The sequence below is a fragment of the Simochromis diagramma genome, unplaced genomic scaffold, assembly GCF_900408965.1.
Source record: "Simochromis diagramma unplaced genomic scaffold, fSimDia1.1 OVJJ01000596.1, whole genome shotgun sequence".
In the NCBI taxonomy this organism is placed as follows: domain Eukaryota; kingdom Metazoa; phylum Chordata; class Actinopteri; order Cichliformes; family Cichlidae; genus Simochromis; species Simochromis diagramma.
Window position 1 is genome coordinate 11408035 of NW_024387245.1, and position 18205 is coordinate 11426239.

The window sequence follows — 18205 nt, forward strand, 5'->3', positions numbered from 1 at the left end:
TGTTTAGTTATATTTAATAGACTGCAAGTGATGGAACTGCGTCCCTCGTGGCTCTGTGAGATTGATTCGACTGATACGTGTTTATAGAGGAAGAAATTCATAAGCACCAAATGAACAGTGAATATACATTAAGCTTACAGTGGTTCACTGAAATGCTCTGCTGATATTGTGTTTTAAACCCCGTGTTTTTTCCGTTGTAAGTGTGTGATGGGGATAAGTGCCTGTTGATGTGTTGTATGCAACAATTTGGGACTTGTTTACTGAGAATTAACTGTGAAAGGAAGTATCTAAAGTCTCTATTTTAAGATAAGATAAACTTTACATAGCAAAAACTAGAAAAAGAAAGAGCAGGTAGTCTTGCTGAGGTGCGATGTCGGTGATGCTGATATCCCAGTGCATGTCATAGTGGGTCTGTATTCTCTTTTGAGAAACTCCTAACAATGCCGGTCTTATAACAATGGCCAGTGTATTGTACGTTTTCACAGCACAAAATGCTGTTTCTGTGTTGTTGCCTAAGAAATTCAAAAACAACAGTGACTGTTTTGTCTTGGCCAGTCTCATATCAGGTTATTGCCCTACTTTTTGCGATATTCTATCTCTCATGAGAAAGCCCCTTTATAAACATCCTGCTTATCTTTCTCTGTAGTCCTCCTTGGTGTCTTATCTCTTATCAGGCCCTGTTACTCATGGGCTATCACAATGCACAGGAAGTTAGCTGTTTGCCAGGCCTCTTCATCACTGGACAGTTTCTTTGAAGAAAACTAGAGAACCAGGAAATATTTTGAATCAAACTGGCTGCGGACTGTGAGGCGGCACATGTTTTTCTTTTCTCTCTTCTTGAAGAGAGAAAAGGGATCTCGGTGAATTACAGCAAATAAAGGCTCCAAATGATCTTCTGTTCCGCGATAGTGCCTGGAGTGCAATATCAGTTTCATTTGGAAAAATGAAACTCAAAAGAAAAGGTCAGAGAGCTTCTCAGCCTGAGGAATTCTGGAGAGTTTTCTTGTCTCTGTTGTCTGACAGCGCTGCTGTTACTGCGGCGCTTTGTTCTAGGGGGAGAATAAAAAGAGCATGATAGCTATTGACTTTTTGTAGCAGGACCTCAGAGTAAACATAGTAATCCTGGCACTCACAGTTATTTGAGAGGTTAGACAGAAACTACACAAAAACGATCACTGTTTAAACACTTCACTTTGATTTTTGGTACAATTTAATGAGGTCAAACTGTCTTATATCTCCTTTCACATCCTCCTTTTTTTTTAAAAAAAAAAAGCATTTCTGTTGCCTCCAAGCTCGCAGTTTTCTTTCTCACTTTCACATTCCTGATTTCCTTTGTTTGTTTTTTTTGTAGGTGGAGTGGCTTAAGAACGAGGAGGTTATCGACCCTGCAGACGACAGAAACTTCTACATCACCATCGACCACAACCTCATTATTAAACAGGCTCGCCTCTCTGACACGGCCAACTACACCTGTGTGGCAAAGAACATCGTGGCGAAAAGACGCAGCACAACTGCCACAGTTATTGTCTATGGTAACCTACAGTCTTACCTTTCTACACGTTAATACAATTCGATTCAAAGTTGTTTACATGTGTCTGACCAGCTCATTGTTCTTACCAACCACACGGCTGATTAGTAAAGTGAGACACTAGTGTTGAGGAAACTTCCTTTATGAAGTTCAGCTCGGCTCAAAGTAAAAACAAATTTCAAAGTCACTCTGCATACTTTAAATCTCCCTCTCTCTCTCTCCTGCAGCGTGTAACATTCACTCATTTTGTTCCTGCCAGAAGGTGTGCAAGGAATGGAAGATTTGTTTTTTTTTCTCTCTTTTTTGATCTGCAGAGGTGCTGATGTGGCTGAGCTGTACTTAAAGAGACCCCTGCTGTGGTTTCACGCAGCCTCGCGCACTGTCTCTCTAACATCAGCTAACATGACTGTTATTGCACAGCACGGTTCTGACGTTAAACTTCAACAGCTGCTGGAGGCTACTTAAGACAGAACAAATGACACGTGAAGCAAATGTTCCTTTGAACCTCAGACATTGTGCTTTTTTTCTGTAGAAATGACTACTGGCTTGATAGCTCATTTAACTGAGGCCAGCAGAGTTCATCCTGTGCTTGATAGAACTTTTCATGGCTTTGCCAATTTAACTCTAAAAGGGAATAATAAAACAACTGCCCTCTTTCAGGTGCAGAAGTGCTTACAGATTTTATTCACTTTGTACGAACAGTGTAATGCATATTTCTAAATGAAGGTGGCGTATAAATACAGATGTGCATATAGTGCACATACCATAAAGGTGACCAGATGTCTGATACCATTATCAGAGTTTAGCTTCAAAGCCAGAATTTTCTCAACATGTTCCCTTATCTCTTCCCTGGACTTACTGCATGGTTAGTATTATAATAGGAAGGCAGTGAGACAAGTGTCTCCTCAAGAATTTCATGTTACTAGCAGAGTATATTAGAGCCAAGTGTCAAAAAAGCACTTTGATGTCAGCCTGTCCTTTTCCTTTCCAAAGAGGACTACACAAGCATTCATGTATACCCTGATTTCCTAAAAAGGCTGGGACTCTGTCTTAAGTGTGAAAGAGATTGCACTGACCTACAAATCAGTTAACAACACTATATTCATCTAAAAGAAAAAGCTGAACATGTCAAAATATTGGATAGGCCAACAAAAAACAGTTGTTTAATGCTGCTAAAAAGAGAATCAGGACCCCCTGGAGTAACCTCTTACGATCTGTTCAGTTAATCTGCAGTGTTTCAGTTTGGGGATTGTATCATTTGTTGTATATACTGTAATATCATTAAAGGATTCAGAGAATTTGGATAAATCTCAGCACACCAGGGTAAAGTCTGCAAATTGTTATCGAATGGCTGTGTCCTTTGGCTGCTCATGTGGCACCAGATATGATTCTGTAGTGGAAAAGTGGAAAACACAGCTTGAGTTCAGAAACACTTCTGAAAACCTCTGCAAATAAAAACAAATGGTATAAAAATAAGATCCAGAAACGCTGCAGATTTCTCTCTGCCTCATCCTGTGGGCGATGAGCTGAAGGTGAAAAGGATGGTGGTCTTGTGGCCGGTGCACAGCTTAAGAGTATCAGTATCAGAAATGGTATGGGGGGAACATTAGTGCACATGGTATATGTGACCAGCATTGTTGATTCTAAACAGTATGTACATGTTTTGGATATGGGTCTGTAGTAAGTCTGTAGTCCAGGTGCTAAACTGGCCTGCCTTTGGTTCAGACCTGTTGGAAACATTTGTTTAGAATAGAATAGAATAGAATTCAACTTTATTGTCATTGCACATGCACAGGTACAGGGCAACGAAATGCAGTTTGCATCCATCCAGAAGTGCTTTAGTGATATAGATATATTACAATATATATTAGCAATAATATAGATATGTGAGTATATTACAGAAATGGGTCTATTATGGTATGTTATAATGTACACGGTATGAAGTATGTTGTGAATATTCTATAACTATAAGTATGTACAGGCTGTAGTGAGTACAAGCTATGTACAGGCTATGAACAGGATATAAATATGAAAAACTATACAGAATATGAAATAAATAACTTTACAGAAATCTGAGATATACAGCTATACAGAAATGGGAACTATGCAAGTTGTAAACAGTTGTAGGGTTAAAAATTATCGTATGTACAGAATGATTATTTACACAGAGCTATACAGTAGTGCAGTTAGTTTCAATGTGAAACAAAAATAGTTTTGCAAATCTTTTGCATTTTACACAGTCGTTCAGCTGTTTTGGAAATAAGTCTCTTTTGGAAAGGGGAAGCATAAGTTGACAGTACTATTGTACAATATTACTGTACATGAAAGTATACACATTTCCCTGCAAAGAAGTGTGAGAAAACCTAGAGAATAAGGGCTATGCCTAATACTAGTGATATATAAATTAGAAGGAAAGGGAGCATGTTTATATCCCAGAGGTTTCCAGCAAAATCCCAGACAAAGATACTAGAAACAATAAGTTGATAAGAAGAAAATGGCAGGGAGAGAAGAAGAAAAAAAGAGGCGCGAAAGACAGAAGATAGAGCCTTTATTCATGGAGGAGACAAAGCAGACAGTAAATAAATGTGGGTCTTCCCCCAGAGTCCAATATTTTGGGCTTCACTCATAAGCATGTCACATTTGAAGGTCTGAGACTCCAAGGGGCCTGGTTCCACCATCTGAAATGCCACAGACTTGTTCTCAGCCACAAGCCCTGATGTCACTCCGCGCTGGATTTAGTCGCTGACAGAGATGGATGAGAGAGGGAAGAGAGGCATTAGAGGGAATCAGTGAATGGAAAATGCAGCAGTCTGACCAGAATTTACTGTCTGTCTGCAGTGCAAAGTAATTGCCCGATAGTTTAAGGTCAAAATGCAAAACAAAATGAACAATATTGGTACATTTTATAGTAGGCAAATCACTTGAACCTCTGAGCTGGGCTTTCTTAGACAGTCAAATTAATGAGCTGGTCACTGAAAACAAACATGCAGAGTTTTTAATTTCATGGGTTTAGTTCTTTCACTCTAATTCACACACATTTGTGTTTTATTTTATTATTCAATTTAACAGTTTCACAGACCATAATCAAGTTATACTTAACATGTTTTACCACCGTGTGTTTCCAGTGAATGGTGGATGGTCGACATGGACAGAGTGGTCAGTGTGTAACAGCCGCTGTGGCCGTGGTTACCAGAAACGCACACGGAGCTGTACTAACCCAGCGCCACTCAATGGCGGTGCCATCTGTGAAGGGCAAGGCATCCAGAAGCTACCGTGTAATCCTCTCTGCCCAGGTATTAAAACGATAACACGCCCATGTGTACGTGGGCGTGTTGAGTTCAGGTGCACATAAACGAAATGCATTCAATTTGATGCGACTCTGTACGTGTGCACAAATTCCGCCCTGTTTGTGCGTCCACCGCACCCACTCCCCCTGCTCGCGCGCTAAATTCATCTTCATCTTCTCATTTGCCATCTCGTTTCGCTCGACCCTCATCTGTCCTGTCTGTTATGTGATAGTGGATGGCCTGTGGACAGAGTGGAGTAAGTGGTCCACCTGTGGGACAGAGTGCACCCACTGGAGGAGGAGAGAATGCAGCGACCCAGCACCCAAAAACGGGGGAAAGGACTGTGAGGGCATGGTGCTCCAGTCTAAGAACTGCACCGATGGGCTGTGCATGCAGAGTGAGTACCCGATTAATCCTCTGCGACTGTCTGACCTGCCAACAAAAGAAATCTCTTCACCCTTTGACCGGGACTTTCACTGTGCTCTTTCATCACTGCGCGCTGTGTTTCACATCCTCACATAACACGCTCACCCTGTCCTCACCCAGTCTGGTTCACTTCACTCATACATAAACAATAAGACAAGCCGAAACGCCTCTCTGTCCTCTGCACTTGATCTGTTTCTCTTTATTTTTATGTACACAACAGACAAAAGTGTTTTTGATCAAAGCAACATAAAATCAAAAACCACCACACATCTTCCTGTGTCAGTTCTATTGCAAGCATAAGTACACGTTTAAAAAAAAAAAAGTACTTGGCCGCAAGAGGAAGCAATCTAACTAATTATCCTTGTCATAAGCTAAGAATTTGGGAGGTATATTTGAAAATAATAAGTCATTATGCACTAATTACACAAAGGGGAGGGGGCACAACGACTAAACTGCTTTGATTACTACCTTTACTGAAAAACTCTGGATTCCTGCGTCCAACGATAGGAAACACAAGGCCACAAAGTAGCACGTGTTTGGACTCGCCCTCTTTTCCGAGCTGGCCTTTATGTTCACTGTAAAGTGAACAAATACATATCATTTGGTATTACAATAACTTAAAAAAACATCCAGATGCACCAGCATTTTTCTTTCTTTGCTTTTACTTTGTCTTTCAAGTAGCAAACTAAAGCCAGTTTGTGGTGCAGCCAGATATTTTTCTGCAGGCAGAGAATTGTTTTCTTCTCCTCTTTGTTCCAGTGAAGTTAAAAACAGCCACGCACTCCAGTGAAGCCAACAATCCTGCTTCCTCTGCCTTATAACACATTCACAGATTAGAATCGAGCCGCAGTTGCTTTGATGCACGTTTGTGTGTATGTGTTTGCATGCGTGCCGCAGTATTATGTTGTTACAGGGTGAAACACCTACATCCTAAAACATCAAAACTAAACCAAAAGTGCTAGTAGTGATTCTGTGCCTTTAATAAAAAGAGAGAGTCTGTGAAAGGGAGAGAGCATTGCAGAGTAAGTGAATTAAACTCTGTGTCTAGTTGAATAAAATTCCTATTTAATAAACATCTCTGTAGGTGTAGGACCCAATCGCTGTCACAAATGCCTCTGTCGTGTGTATAACCTATTACAGATGGTGATGTGACACTAATAATATAACAGCAGCTCAGCTGCTAGATGTATAAAATTTGAGACAGCTAGCGACTGCTGTGTGCAGCAGATCTGAGTTTTTGCTGCACCATAAGGTTGTAAACTGCTACCTGTTGATGTGGTGTAGCGTAGGTTACATCTTCAGATGCAGATGGCTGGTGGATCTGTATGCCTCTGAAGTAGATGCCTGCCGTCACACGCATGTTCTATATGTGCTAAGGACGGTGTTCAGGAAATGTTTTAACATCAGAGAGAGGTTGCATTAGCTCATTACGAGAGGGAGCACATATGTAAACGGCATATAGAAGCACGAGAGAGAGAGGAAAAGAAAAATCAATAAGAAGGCCGTGACAGATGTGCTGTTATTTGTCTCTCTTCGTCTTGTTTTATTTCCCTCTGCAACACAACATATGTTCACCCCACACTTCCCTGCCCTTCTGTACGCCCTTTGCAACTCAGCCTACACCAAAAGCATTAGTTCTTGGTAGATTGATGGCTAGTTTTCAGGGAATATAAAGCCATAATGATATAGATTTAGGATCATTTCAGAGATTGATTTTCTTTCTTTTCTTTTTTTTGGGGAAGCTAAAAGGGTGAAGCCACTTATGTCAATGCTAATGACCATTTCCACAAGCATTTAGGAGAACGGCCCATTATCTGAAAGCTCATGTTATGGCAAATATGATTGGGAATGGAAGTTGTGTGCAATCTGAACTCACCTTGGACCGCTGGTCTGCTCCCTCTAGTGCAGGGCTGTGATCTGAGCAAACACGTGTCTGTGGATTCCATTGCAGCTTGATCTTATTTTCTGTTGTTTGAATTTATTTAAATCATTTCAATTGCAGTCCATCACCGAAATCCACCGAAGGAATTTGATAGACCAGACCTTGAAATAGAACGTGGTGCTCAGCTCCATCACTGCCTCCTGCAGAAATACAACTGACTCGCGTCAAAAAGAGTTGTTATAATTAACTTTGCAGCTTGTTTATCACATTTAGACTGTCAGGGAGTTTTCTGGGGGGGAGGGGTTGGATTTAACAAAGTTATGTGTCTTTAAATTGATCTAGAAAGGTTGCACTCTGCTTGTTTAGAGAGAAGTTCCCAACTCTTACACATGTAGAGTTTTCACTGTTCACTCAGCCTGACCTGTCTAAATCTCTATTTTGCGTTCCCCCTGTGGTCTGCAGCTCTTGATACTGATGTTGTTTTTCAAGCCTTTGGTAACCCTGCTCTCTGACACGACATTTTCTCTGACATATTGATCTAGAGAGAGGGGAACACCGACTCCAGCAAGGGGACACGCTTCATTGCTATCGAACACCAGAGGCAGGACAGCCGTGACTCCTAAGCCTCAGTTCAGACTCTTAAGTTTCAGTTCAGCCTCCAAACACCATAAAGTTATATCCTCTGTGTTTTATATGCGGTTTCAAAGATTAGTTAAAATGTCAATAAATATTATTTGTCATGTAATTAGCAATTTCATTAAACATAGAAGAGTAAGGAGCCTTTAAATAACATGACAAATGACTTTCTCTTCCCCAAATGACAGTGTATTTCCCAGAGATTGGAAATCTGTCACATTCAAAGGAGTAATTGTTAAAACACAGACAATGATTTCCTGTACTATGCTTCCCTCTTCCTCTCCCAGCTCTGTGTTGCCAATAAAGAATAAACTTCGGCGATCTGACGTTTCCTTATGAGCCCACCCACTGAAGCATGCCTTTATGTCGGCTGTGCTGTAGACTCGGTTGGGCTGAATAGAAACTCCACAGGATGGGTTCAAATGGGCCATCAGTTAGACTGAATGCAACAGCCGACCTCCCCCTGCTCCGTCCCGGCATCCCGGTTGCCTGATTACATGTACACACCAATCCCATCTATCAGGCCATTGATTTTCCTGTCAGTCCACTTGTCTGCCTGTGGCTCTCTCCCTTTTCCAATAAGGACTTCATTGTTTGTATAGTTGTTTATGGATGTCCCAGGGAGACTGAATATTATGTGTGCTTGTGCACTATTCCTGGCTCTGTCTTTCTAGCCTGCTTTGCACTTCATTTCAGTAAAAAACCTGGCCACAAGAAAAAACAACCAAGACCCCAGTTTGGGCCAAAAAACACACACACACATACACACATAAAAAAAAAAAAAACAACCTATCTTAGCTGAAGATTTTTCTAATCTCTCAATCGCATGTCTTCAACTTTCCACATCACTGTCCTTCAGCCCTTTTCCACTTCCTGCTTCCCTAACATAATCATTCCTTTTATCTCGCGCACTACCCTCTCCATCCACCTTCCAGTGACAGATGAAAGGCTGTAGGTTCTGCCGACTCGGCTGGAGCCCACACTTTATCAGCCCCTCCATCCCCCTCACCTGCCAGCATCAGTCCTGCTGCTGCTAAGGCACTAAGCCCAGTTGATGGATCGCGCCACTCTCTTACAGAACCTCCATGTTTCCCCTGCTCTCCTCATCCATCTCCATACACAGATATAGAGAGGAGGGGCCAAATCAAGAAAGATCGCTTCCCCGTGCCATCACTCCTACTCATGAGTTTGTTGCTGTCTCATTTGTTGAGTTTGTTTTTCTGTTGGAAATTTGATTTTCATCATCCCTCTCCCCCCCACCCCCCCACCCTCATCTTTCTCTCTTCCCTCCCCTTCTCCATACCTCTCACTCTACTATCCATATCCGCTTCTCTCTTCAAGGTTCCTTATATCAGAAGTCCTCTGAGGCAAAAGACAAGAGTGATATTGGAAATTCATGTGAGTTATTGTTTTGTTTTGTTTTTTTCCCCCCCATTTCGTTCTTTTTTTCATTATTTCTGCATTCTTGTCACGTCTGCCTTTGTTTTGTTTTTTTAAGGCACCTTTAATGCTTTAATGTGCACGACCTGAATTTGCAGTCTTACATACAGATTTTCCTTTTTAGCAAAAAGCAACATTTCAGAAATAGCCATTTTGCACTAAAAGCATAAAACAAAACACAACAACGTGTCCATAAGTAAAATGAAAAACAATGTTTGCGAATGTTCTTCTGTGTCCACCAGCGAGTTATTGTTGCTCTTCTGTTTTTTACTTCATAACCACCTCAGGATATGATCCGTTTTGATCGCCCTAACCCTTTCCTCGTAATGTGTCTGTGCTAGCAGGCTGCTTGTTTACAGCCACGCTACTATTCTCGAAATAAGAGCTGACCCTGCTCTTTACCCTGCCGAACTTTGCCTCACCAGCAGCTCATGCATTGTGTCAAGCAGACATTTTAACCTACCAGATAGTAAAGCTTTCGGAAATGAACATTGTTTATTGATCAGTTACCAGGCAAGAGCATAGACTCAAAATAATATTTGCTGTGACCTCCATTTGCTTTAAAATATCACCAGTTCTCATAGAAATATCCTCAGTATATGTGTGTGCATATATATATATATATATGTATATATGTGTGTATATATATATGTGTGTATATATATATATATACATATATATATATATATATATATATATATATATATATATATATATATATATAAAAAATTTCAAAATTCTCAGCTAGAAGAATTTTTGTAGGTTGTTCTTGCACAGTTCTTCTGTGGATTTCGGCTGCTTTAAGATTTTTGTCTCTTCATGTATAATTTAGGGCTGACTCAATGTTCTGGTCGGAGTGAGGGGCGAGGCTCTGTAAGATTGTTGCTTCTTGGTTTTAAAGGTCTTTGTAAATCTGTCTGTTTTTGGGTTGTTGTTAGTTTAAATGTGACCTTTTCAAAGAGCCCATTTGTTGGTATGTGCTATGGTTAAGAATTTGCACATCTATGCTGATTTTTTTTTTTTGGGGGGGGGGGCATTATTTTCCATCTCTCACCCATCCCTTTGTAAATTTTTGCAACCTCGCTGAGAATGAAGTGTTCAATAATCCCTTTCAGTTTCATTTCTTGTACTTTCCAACAATGGCTCATGTTCAAAGCGATGTATTAATCTAAGTGATACGTTTTAATGCGTACACTTAGCAGGTTGCTGCCTTTATCATCAAAGCATGAATAGAAGATTATTCGACTGAGGGGATATATGTTAAATAACTGCGGGGAAGCTTGGCAGAGGGAACGCAGTGAAATTACATTTTCAGACTTTCATCACTGACTCCCTGCTCTGTTTTCTGTTTGTGTCTGCGCTAGAGGAAGGATTAGAGGATGTATCTTTAATGCGATGTCTCACTCCAGGCTGAAAAGTCATGGCTGGGACATGCATGTCCTTCCTCACAGAAAACATCTATGGGAGCACTACAATATTAATACCCTTTTTCCCCACTTAAATTGTAGTCTTTCAAGAAAAATTACAGAAATGATCTTTAATTGAAATGGAGGTCACTCTAAATATTATTCAATAGGGATTCATCAAGAAATTAAATGTAATATGATTTAAATAAGTGTTGAATAGTGGACTTATTTAATTACATTGAAATCCTTTTTATGGAATAAACATCAAACCATAAGTTACTGAAAATGAAGCCAGAAAGGAAGTATGTGATTAAAATGACACAACGCGTGACTTTCACTTGTCACAAAAGCACTCTGCTCTTGGTTTCCTTTCGCTCCGCTCCTTTATCCTCCTTTGTGCACGAGAACACAAGAGACACAGACTGAGTGCCATCTGTATCCCTGAGACACACGAGGCTAATTTACACAAATGCTCGGCCATCATGCACGTCTTCAAAGCGCCCTGTATGGATTTATGGGTGACACTGCCATCTACTGGTGCAGATATTGTGCAATTTAAACGCACACATCATCTCAAAAATTGTTGTGTCTGCCCGATCACAACACCTTTTTGTTCTCCTGTTGATAAGAGTGTGTTTGTAAGCATTTGCTTTGGCGTTTGCCTTTCTTTGGACAATGACTTCACTTGTGCAATGTCCATGCATGTGTTGAACAATACGTGCATACATGCTGATACATGCCTTTTTGACATTTCGTGTCCTCCACATAAGAGCTTCACCCCCATTTGTCAACTTGGTGACAGTGAAGGACATTCCTTATCAAACACCAAAGAGAGTTCAGACTGTCAGTAGGCATCCATTAAAAGGTTTGATCTTTAATGAGAGCCTGTCTGAGTCTGTATTTCTAAAAGGCACATATATCCATGCCAGGCCTACTAATCACTGAGGCTTCTCCAGCTGGATAGTGGACAGAAAGTCTCTGGGAGGGAGACGGAGATGAAAGACAATTTGAGAAATGTGAGCCATGTCTAGATCTTATCTGCAGTGTGTAAGAACAAAAACAGAGACAGACTCTGAACTTCAGCACAGAGCATGGTAATTTGAAGATGAAAACATCGACATCTCTGTCTTCAGAACTTTTGATCTTGGTTCTGAGCAGAAATCTTTGTGTCACTGGACCGCGGTGGAACAGCCTTCTTTATTAATTGTGCTGTTTAAATGAATTTTTGTCACCATTTACTTTGTTATATGGTTATTACATTGTTATTTTATCAAGGTCTTGCACATGACACAGTGCAGTATGTATTATTTCAAGAATTCTGAGGCCATTTTTAACATTCACATACAAGATAGTGAACAGATGTTGGCGTGCCTTTTAGTGTGTCGCACATGTCCAAAGCAAACAGTGAAAAAAGGCCCGATGATGTGTGTCAAACTAAGTTGCCTGCATCATTATCTCGCCTCAGTTTTAACAATCAAGAGAGCCTCGTGGTTTTTTTTTTTTTCATGAACTGTGTTTCCCACAGCAGGTCAGCATTAATCAAAAAAGACTGGAGCTATACTTCGTGCATTTATTTCTCAGTAGATAGTTATTAATATCCGGCTCAATCGTAAACCAGGATATTACCCTGCTGATAATGGCTTCATCACAAGTCCTGCATACTGAGAGAAAAAGGCTTTATGTCATAAATGGAAGCATTACGAGATCTTAAAAGACTATTTTTTTTCTGTCTGTGTTTTTTGTCTTTCGTCCCCAAACTCCTTCTCCAGTGGCCCCCACTACTGATGATGTAGCTCTTTATGTGGGTATTGTGATAGCAGTGATCATGTGCCTGGTTATCTCCGTCGTCGTGGCACTCTTCATCTACAGGAAGAACCACCGGGACTTCAGCTCTGACATCATTGATTCCTCTGCCCTCAACGGAGGGTTCCAGCCGGTCAGCATTAAGACCGCTCGCAAAGGTGAGTTATACGAGAGAGGCGTGTGTGAGTGTTTGAGCGTTGGTTTTTCTATATATCAAAATGTAACTGCATCTCAAATCGGTACATAAATAGATTAAACTTTCTTCTGTGTGAAAGGTAAGTGCACCTTTGCTGTCCTAGAGTTGCCCCCTTTAATCCAAGGAACTTTTAGATCCTGTAACTGTGTCACTGGCTTAAAAATTTTACCATTTTTCCAAGTAAAAATCCCTTCAGTTGCAAGATATTTGAAGAAAAGGCCATTTGAATGGGATTCTATAGCCCTCCATTTGTTCTTTTTGAGCCCATTATTAGTGGATTTCCTTTTGTCATTAGTATAATTATCCTGTTAGTTTCAGCTTTTGGGCAAATGGTCTCACAATATCTTCATTTGCTCTTTGATATCATGAAGAATTAATTGTTAAATCAATCACTGCAAGCTGCCCGGTCCCAGATGCAGCTAACCCTAATCCATTACATTTGGTGAGCTGTTTTTGGTCTGCGCCAAACATTTTTATGTATTCTGACCAAACAGTTCTGCCCTCGATTCGCCTGTCTACATCACATTATTCCAAGACGTCTGGTTCGTACCTGTATGTTCACTGGCCAGCCGTGATTTTGCTCTAATGTTCTTTTTGGACAACTTTTCAACTTTTTCCTGGAACGCCTCTCACGCACATCAGATTTTAAGATTTTTTGGTTGTATATTCAAGCACTTGCATCCCAACAGTTGCAAAATAAACCCACAAATCATGGGATCAAGTTTTCAAGCATTCCTTGATGACTTCTTTTTTGCATCAGACAGTCTGCTTTTGCTGTGGCAGCTGTTCCCACACATGGAAATAGCTATTATTTTACCAAGAAGTGTAATAAATTTAACAAATGAGGCAAAACTTAAATGCACAAAGTTTTGAAAGAACCTAATGTGCCAAATGTTTCCTCAAAACCTGCCCAAAAACCGTGTTAAAAACTGAATATTTTGTTTCCATAAAATTAAGATACAGAAAGTGGCTCCGTGTATTGTTGAAGCTTAAGCACAATTCAATCCTCTTTTAGTAAAGGTGTTGCTACTTAATGGTACAGACTCAGTTCAGCAGATTAAAAGAAATGTAATACTCGACCTTAGACACACCTGTGTTGTCAGGCATATGGAATGACTTTCATTAGTACTGGCATTAATAATAGCTTCATTATCTTCAAAACATTACCTTAACCCACTGAGACACGTCTGACTCTGGAGGCACGTGCGTCAGCCGTGGTGAAACTATTAAAATGCTTGCTGTTGTGATGGGAGGCCACATTATGCCCAGTCATTAAAGCACAATAAGGCCAGTCTCTGTGTAATTAGATTTGGACTGTTGATGCAGGACTTAAAGTAAGTTACATGCATGAGGACAGGTCACTGTGAACTGGCCAAAAAGACAGCAGGGAGAGAGACAGAAATATGTAACTGTGTTGTAAATGATTAGTGTGAGCTTTTGGAAAGAGAAAATAAATAAATAAATAAAAGCAGAAGAGATAAAAATACAATGAAGAGAATAGAGACGAAGCTTTTTAATGTGGGACAATTCAAAAAGATAAACACCATCGAACAACAACCCTTGTTAAAGGTGCTGCTTCTGTCACCGCTCTTATAAAGTAAAGGATAATTTGAAGCCAAGCCTATTTAAAACAGCTCCCGAGCAGAAGGCACTTTGGTTAAAGAATCTACCAATATTCAAGCTTTTTCATTTATTTATTATTTTCTAAAAGAAATCCAAACTCTGAAACTGTATAATGAAGCTGAATTTATATGAATAACATTATATTTAAATCATTTTACTTTATGTTGATTATATATCCTTAGTCTTAAATACAACATTATCCTTCACCTTTACAGATATAGTTAATATATTAAGTATTATAATATAGATCGATGTTACTGTGGGGTTTTTCATATTTCATATGTTTGAACCACCTGATCATGACAGAAACAATTGGTGGTGATTTAAAAAACAGTGGTGTTGGAGGAATCATATAAGTTGATCCACTTTACTTCCACCTTATCTCTGTCTTTCCTAAAGTAGCCTACTAAAAGCTGTAATTTATGTTCTATATACTGTATGAAGCATGCATAAAGCACATCACACACAATTTGCTGTGAAGAAGATAATTCATGGGTGGAAATGACACATCCTCCACAGTGCTCAGTGCAAACAAGGGTTAAATTGGAATTTGTAATGTTGGGGAGGGGGGGTCCCTTATTTCAGTGTTGCCATCAGTCCCCGTGCTGTGTGCAGGAGCAACAGTGACAGGGGAAATATCCCTACATCCAAAGAAAAATTAGCGTGATTGATCTAATTTGACAGAGTATGTGAACTATAACAAGGTCTGATCTCCGCTGACAGCTCTCTGCTCTGAAATGTGGCAGTGTGTAACAAATTCTCATGTCTCTGTGTCAAATACACAGTAGGAAAGATGGTGTAGGAACTGGTGTTTGAATAGAAGAACCAGTTAAGGGAATCATTGAGATTTTGCGTTTTACGGTGCTAGACACAGGCATTAATGATGTGCTAGGAGATGATTGTGTTAGCTTTAATTACCAAGAAGTGGTGCAATTTGAGTTTCTGTGATATTTTGCTCAAATCTTGTTTGCTGGTCATGACATTTTGACTTGAGCTTAAGCCTGCAAGCCACGTTAATGCGACACTTAGCTGAGATTATCCCTTGTTAAGTAGGTCTCAGTTTCATCCTGCAGTCCGTGGCACCTGTGCAATCTAATTAACAAAAGAGGGGGGAGGGGGGTTATCTGAAACCTGGTTTTGGGGGAAACCTGAGGAAAATATACAGTTTTATATGATGAGAGCTGAAGCATATTTTGTTTAATTTCCTAATACAGATTGTGAAAATATGGGCCATACATTCTTGGAGATGGATGTTGCAAAACATGCCCTCCAGTGACACACTAGTACTTGCACTACTTCTAGTTTATTACTGGAACAACTTTTCTGACTCTCATTAACATTTGCATCATTTAGAAACTTGTGAGGGGGTGGAGACAGTGGAGAAGCTGGAGGACAGAGAGGCCCCCACTGACCCTCGCTCCACCCACTCAGTCCAGCTATTGAACATTTATCCTACTGGGTAAACCGAACATTCACGATGCCATCTGTTACTCATAAATCACAGCTGCACCTATAACTTCTCTGACTGAGTAATGTTTCTTGGTGGTGAAGTGGACCTCCCTAATGAGTAAAAAACAAAAAAGCCGTGCTGCAGCCTCACTGATTGCTGCCAGCAGTTCATTTCCTCATGGATATATAGGCTTCAAGTTAGTTTCTTCCTGATTCTTTTCCCAATACATGTGTTAAGACATTTATTCTGCTTTACCCATGTTGTTTTCTTTCCTTTTCAGCTGATCTCCTATCAGCACCCCCTGACCTGACCTCAGCAGCTGCCATGTACCGCGGCCCAGTTTACGCTCTCCATGACGTGGGTGACAAAATACCCATGACCAATTCTCCTCTGCTTGACCCGCTCCCTAACTTGAAGATTAAGGTGTACAATTCTTCAGGCTTAGTGACTCCACAGGATGACCTAGGAGGAGAATTTTCCTCTAAACTGTCACCTAAGCTGCCGCACTGCCTACTGGACAACGGTGACAACACAATGGGACGGCGCACACAGACCCAGACGTTGCTCCGCACCAGGGATCCATCATGCACTGCTCTGGGCTCGTTCAGCTCCCAGGGAGGACAGCTTATTGTGCCCAACTCAGGTACTATACTAGCCAAAGATAGGTAGTGATTTTCCATATTTATATATTTTTATTTTATAGGTGATTCAGTTGGATATCAAGAGAAAATGTTGCATATTTCAAAGTATGCAGGAATGTAAAAAAGAAATAGTTTAAAAAATGAATAAACGAGCTTAGGTTCATGAAAAGCAGCATCTGCTACTTCCAGCAGATTCTATCAGTGTTCGTCTTAAAACTCATTAGCTGTCTTTTGTGAGTTATGATTGGAGCCACGTTTTTCATTCACTCAGTGGCACATCAGCATTTAGTAATAGCACCTCCACTTGTGTGGATGTGCATGTGTGAATGTCTATATGTGTGCACATACTGAAAGGAAACTCCTCTCATTGTATAGCCTGATAGGAGATGAAATATACCATCAGCTTTTCTCATCGTGCCCTTAAATGTCTACTCTTGTTTCACTTAATAATGTGCTGGTGATGATGATCTCGGCCCACGTTTCCCTTAAAGATCCCATTTTAAAAAAACATTAAAAGAAACTTCAAACACAAAACTTGCTGGTGTCTCCACTGGATTTCTGCCAGTCTCATAGTGATGACAAGACTCCGGGAAGTCACTATGTCTGACCAGGAAATGATCTGGCACATAATACCCTCCTCATAAAAGTGCAAGTTTACATTATTTATTTTGATTAGTGAACATTAGAGGTTGTGGTAGAGCCAGGCTGGCCGTCTCCTCCTGTCTTTATGCTGGGAAAAGTTTACTGGCTGCAGATTTTCTTTGATTTAGATTTAGTTAACACGTTTGACAGTGATATCAATCTTGCCATCAACTCTCTGCAAGAAAATACATTTCAGAAAGTTGCTAACTCCACCAAGGAGGTTATGTTTTTGGTAGGGTTTGCATGCATGCATGTCATTCTGTCTGAATTCTGATAAAACTTTGCAGGAGTGTATAGTGGGGGCAACTTAGCAATCCATTCAAATTTGGCTTACGTGCGCCAAGGTCTTCAAAGTCAACTTCATGATTTATTGGTTCAAAATTGACAGAAAGCCTTTTAACTATAAACTGATTCTTACAAATGGGGTGTGTACTGTCAACCTCTAGAAAGATTTCAAATATTATGGCATATTTGACCTCTGACCTCTCCTTCAAGGTCAATAGACTGATTTGAAAGGTCAAAGTGATAATAATGCTATATAGAGCTATTTAAAACTATGTTCCTTACCACCATGGTTTGTATTGACATCGTATAGGCATATAGCGAATGATATATGGGGATTCTAAATATCACGTTATAGTTTGCATCCAAACTTCATATGACATGTGACCTCTGCCCTCACTGTTTCAAATTGACCCCAAAATGTGTGACATCTTTAAAGAAAGTGTTGTCAAGAGAAAGAGAATGAGCTGCCTAGTTAGTTATAAATATACTGTTGTATAGTATTATATAATTAGCTCAAGCTATTTACAAATCATTACCTATTATCCTTTACCTACTCCTACACACACCTACATGTTTCTGTAGTCAAAGTAAACATGTGTGATTCTACCCATAACTGCCTTTTACAGCACTACAAACTTCTTAAAGTACATTTAAACAGAACAAAGAAAACAAAATTAATATATACAAATTACAGTGCTTTTCCCTTAAAAGTAAATACTGGCCAGAGAGTGAGCTGCCTCGGTGAAGGTTTATGCTCCCTGAGTGCTTCCTGTTTAGAGATTGCTTTTACTCAAAGCTTAGCTTCATTTCAGTTGTTAATAGAAGCACGTTTTCTCCCCTGGAAAAAAGACTTGCCACCCATAAGTCAAATTTTCAGTTTATTATCTCTAGATTTCAAGTTGGGTATCTCAAAATTGTGACTTTCTGACTTAAGCAAGAAGCAAGAGGAAAAAAAACCCT

General features: G+C 40.0%; 1 protein-coding gene across 3 annotated transcripts in view; it reads left to right on the forward strand.

Moving 5' to 3' along the window:
- Nucleotides 1–18205, forward strand: part of unc5c (unc-5 netrin receptor C) — a 122318-nt gene that overhangs the window by 93449 nt on the left and 10664 nt on the right. The window contains exons 5-10 of one of the 3 annotated variants that reach the window (XM_040000237.1): nucleotides 1352–1532; nucleotides 4654–4821; nucleotides 5048–5212; nucleotides 9101–9157; nucleotides 12375–12566; nucleotides 15958–16320. In XM_040000237.1, coding sequence (XP_039856171.1) covers nucleotides 1352–1532; nucleotides 4654–4821; nucleotides 5048–5212; nucleotides 9101–9157; nucleotides 12375–12566; nucleotides 15958–16320 — 1126 coding nt within the window. The remainder of the gene's footprint in view (nucleotides 1–1351; nucleotides 1533–4653; nucleotides 4822–5047; nucleotides 5213–9100; nucleotides 9158–12374; nucleotides 12567–15957; nucleotides 16321–18205) is intronic. The other 2 variants (XM_040000238.1, XM_040000239.1) reach the window with 2 other exon arrangements.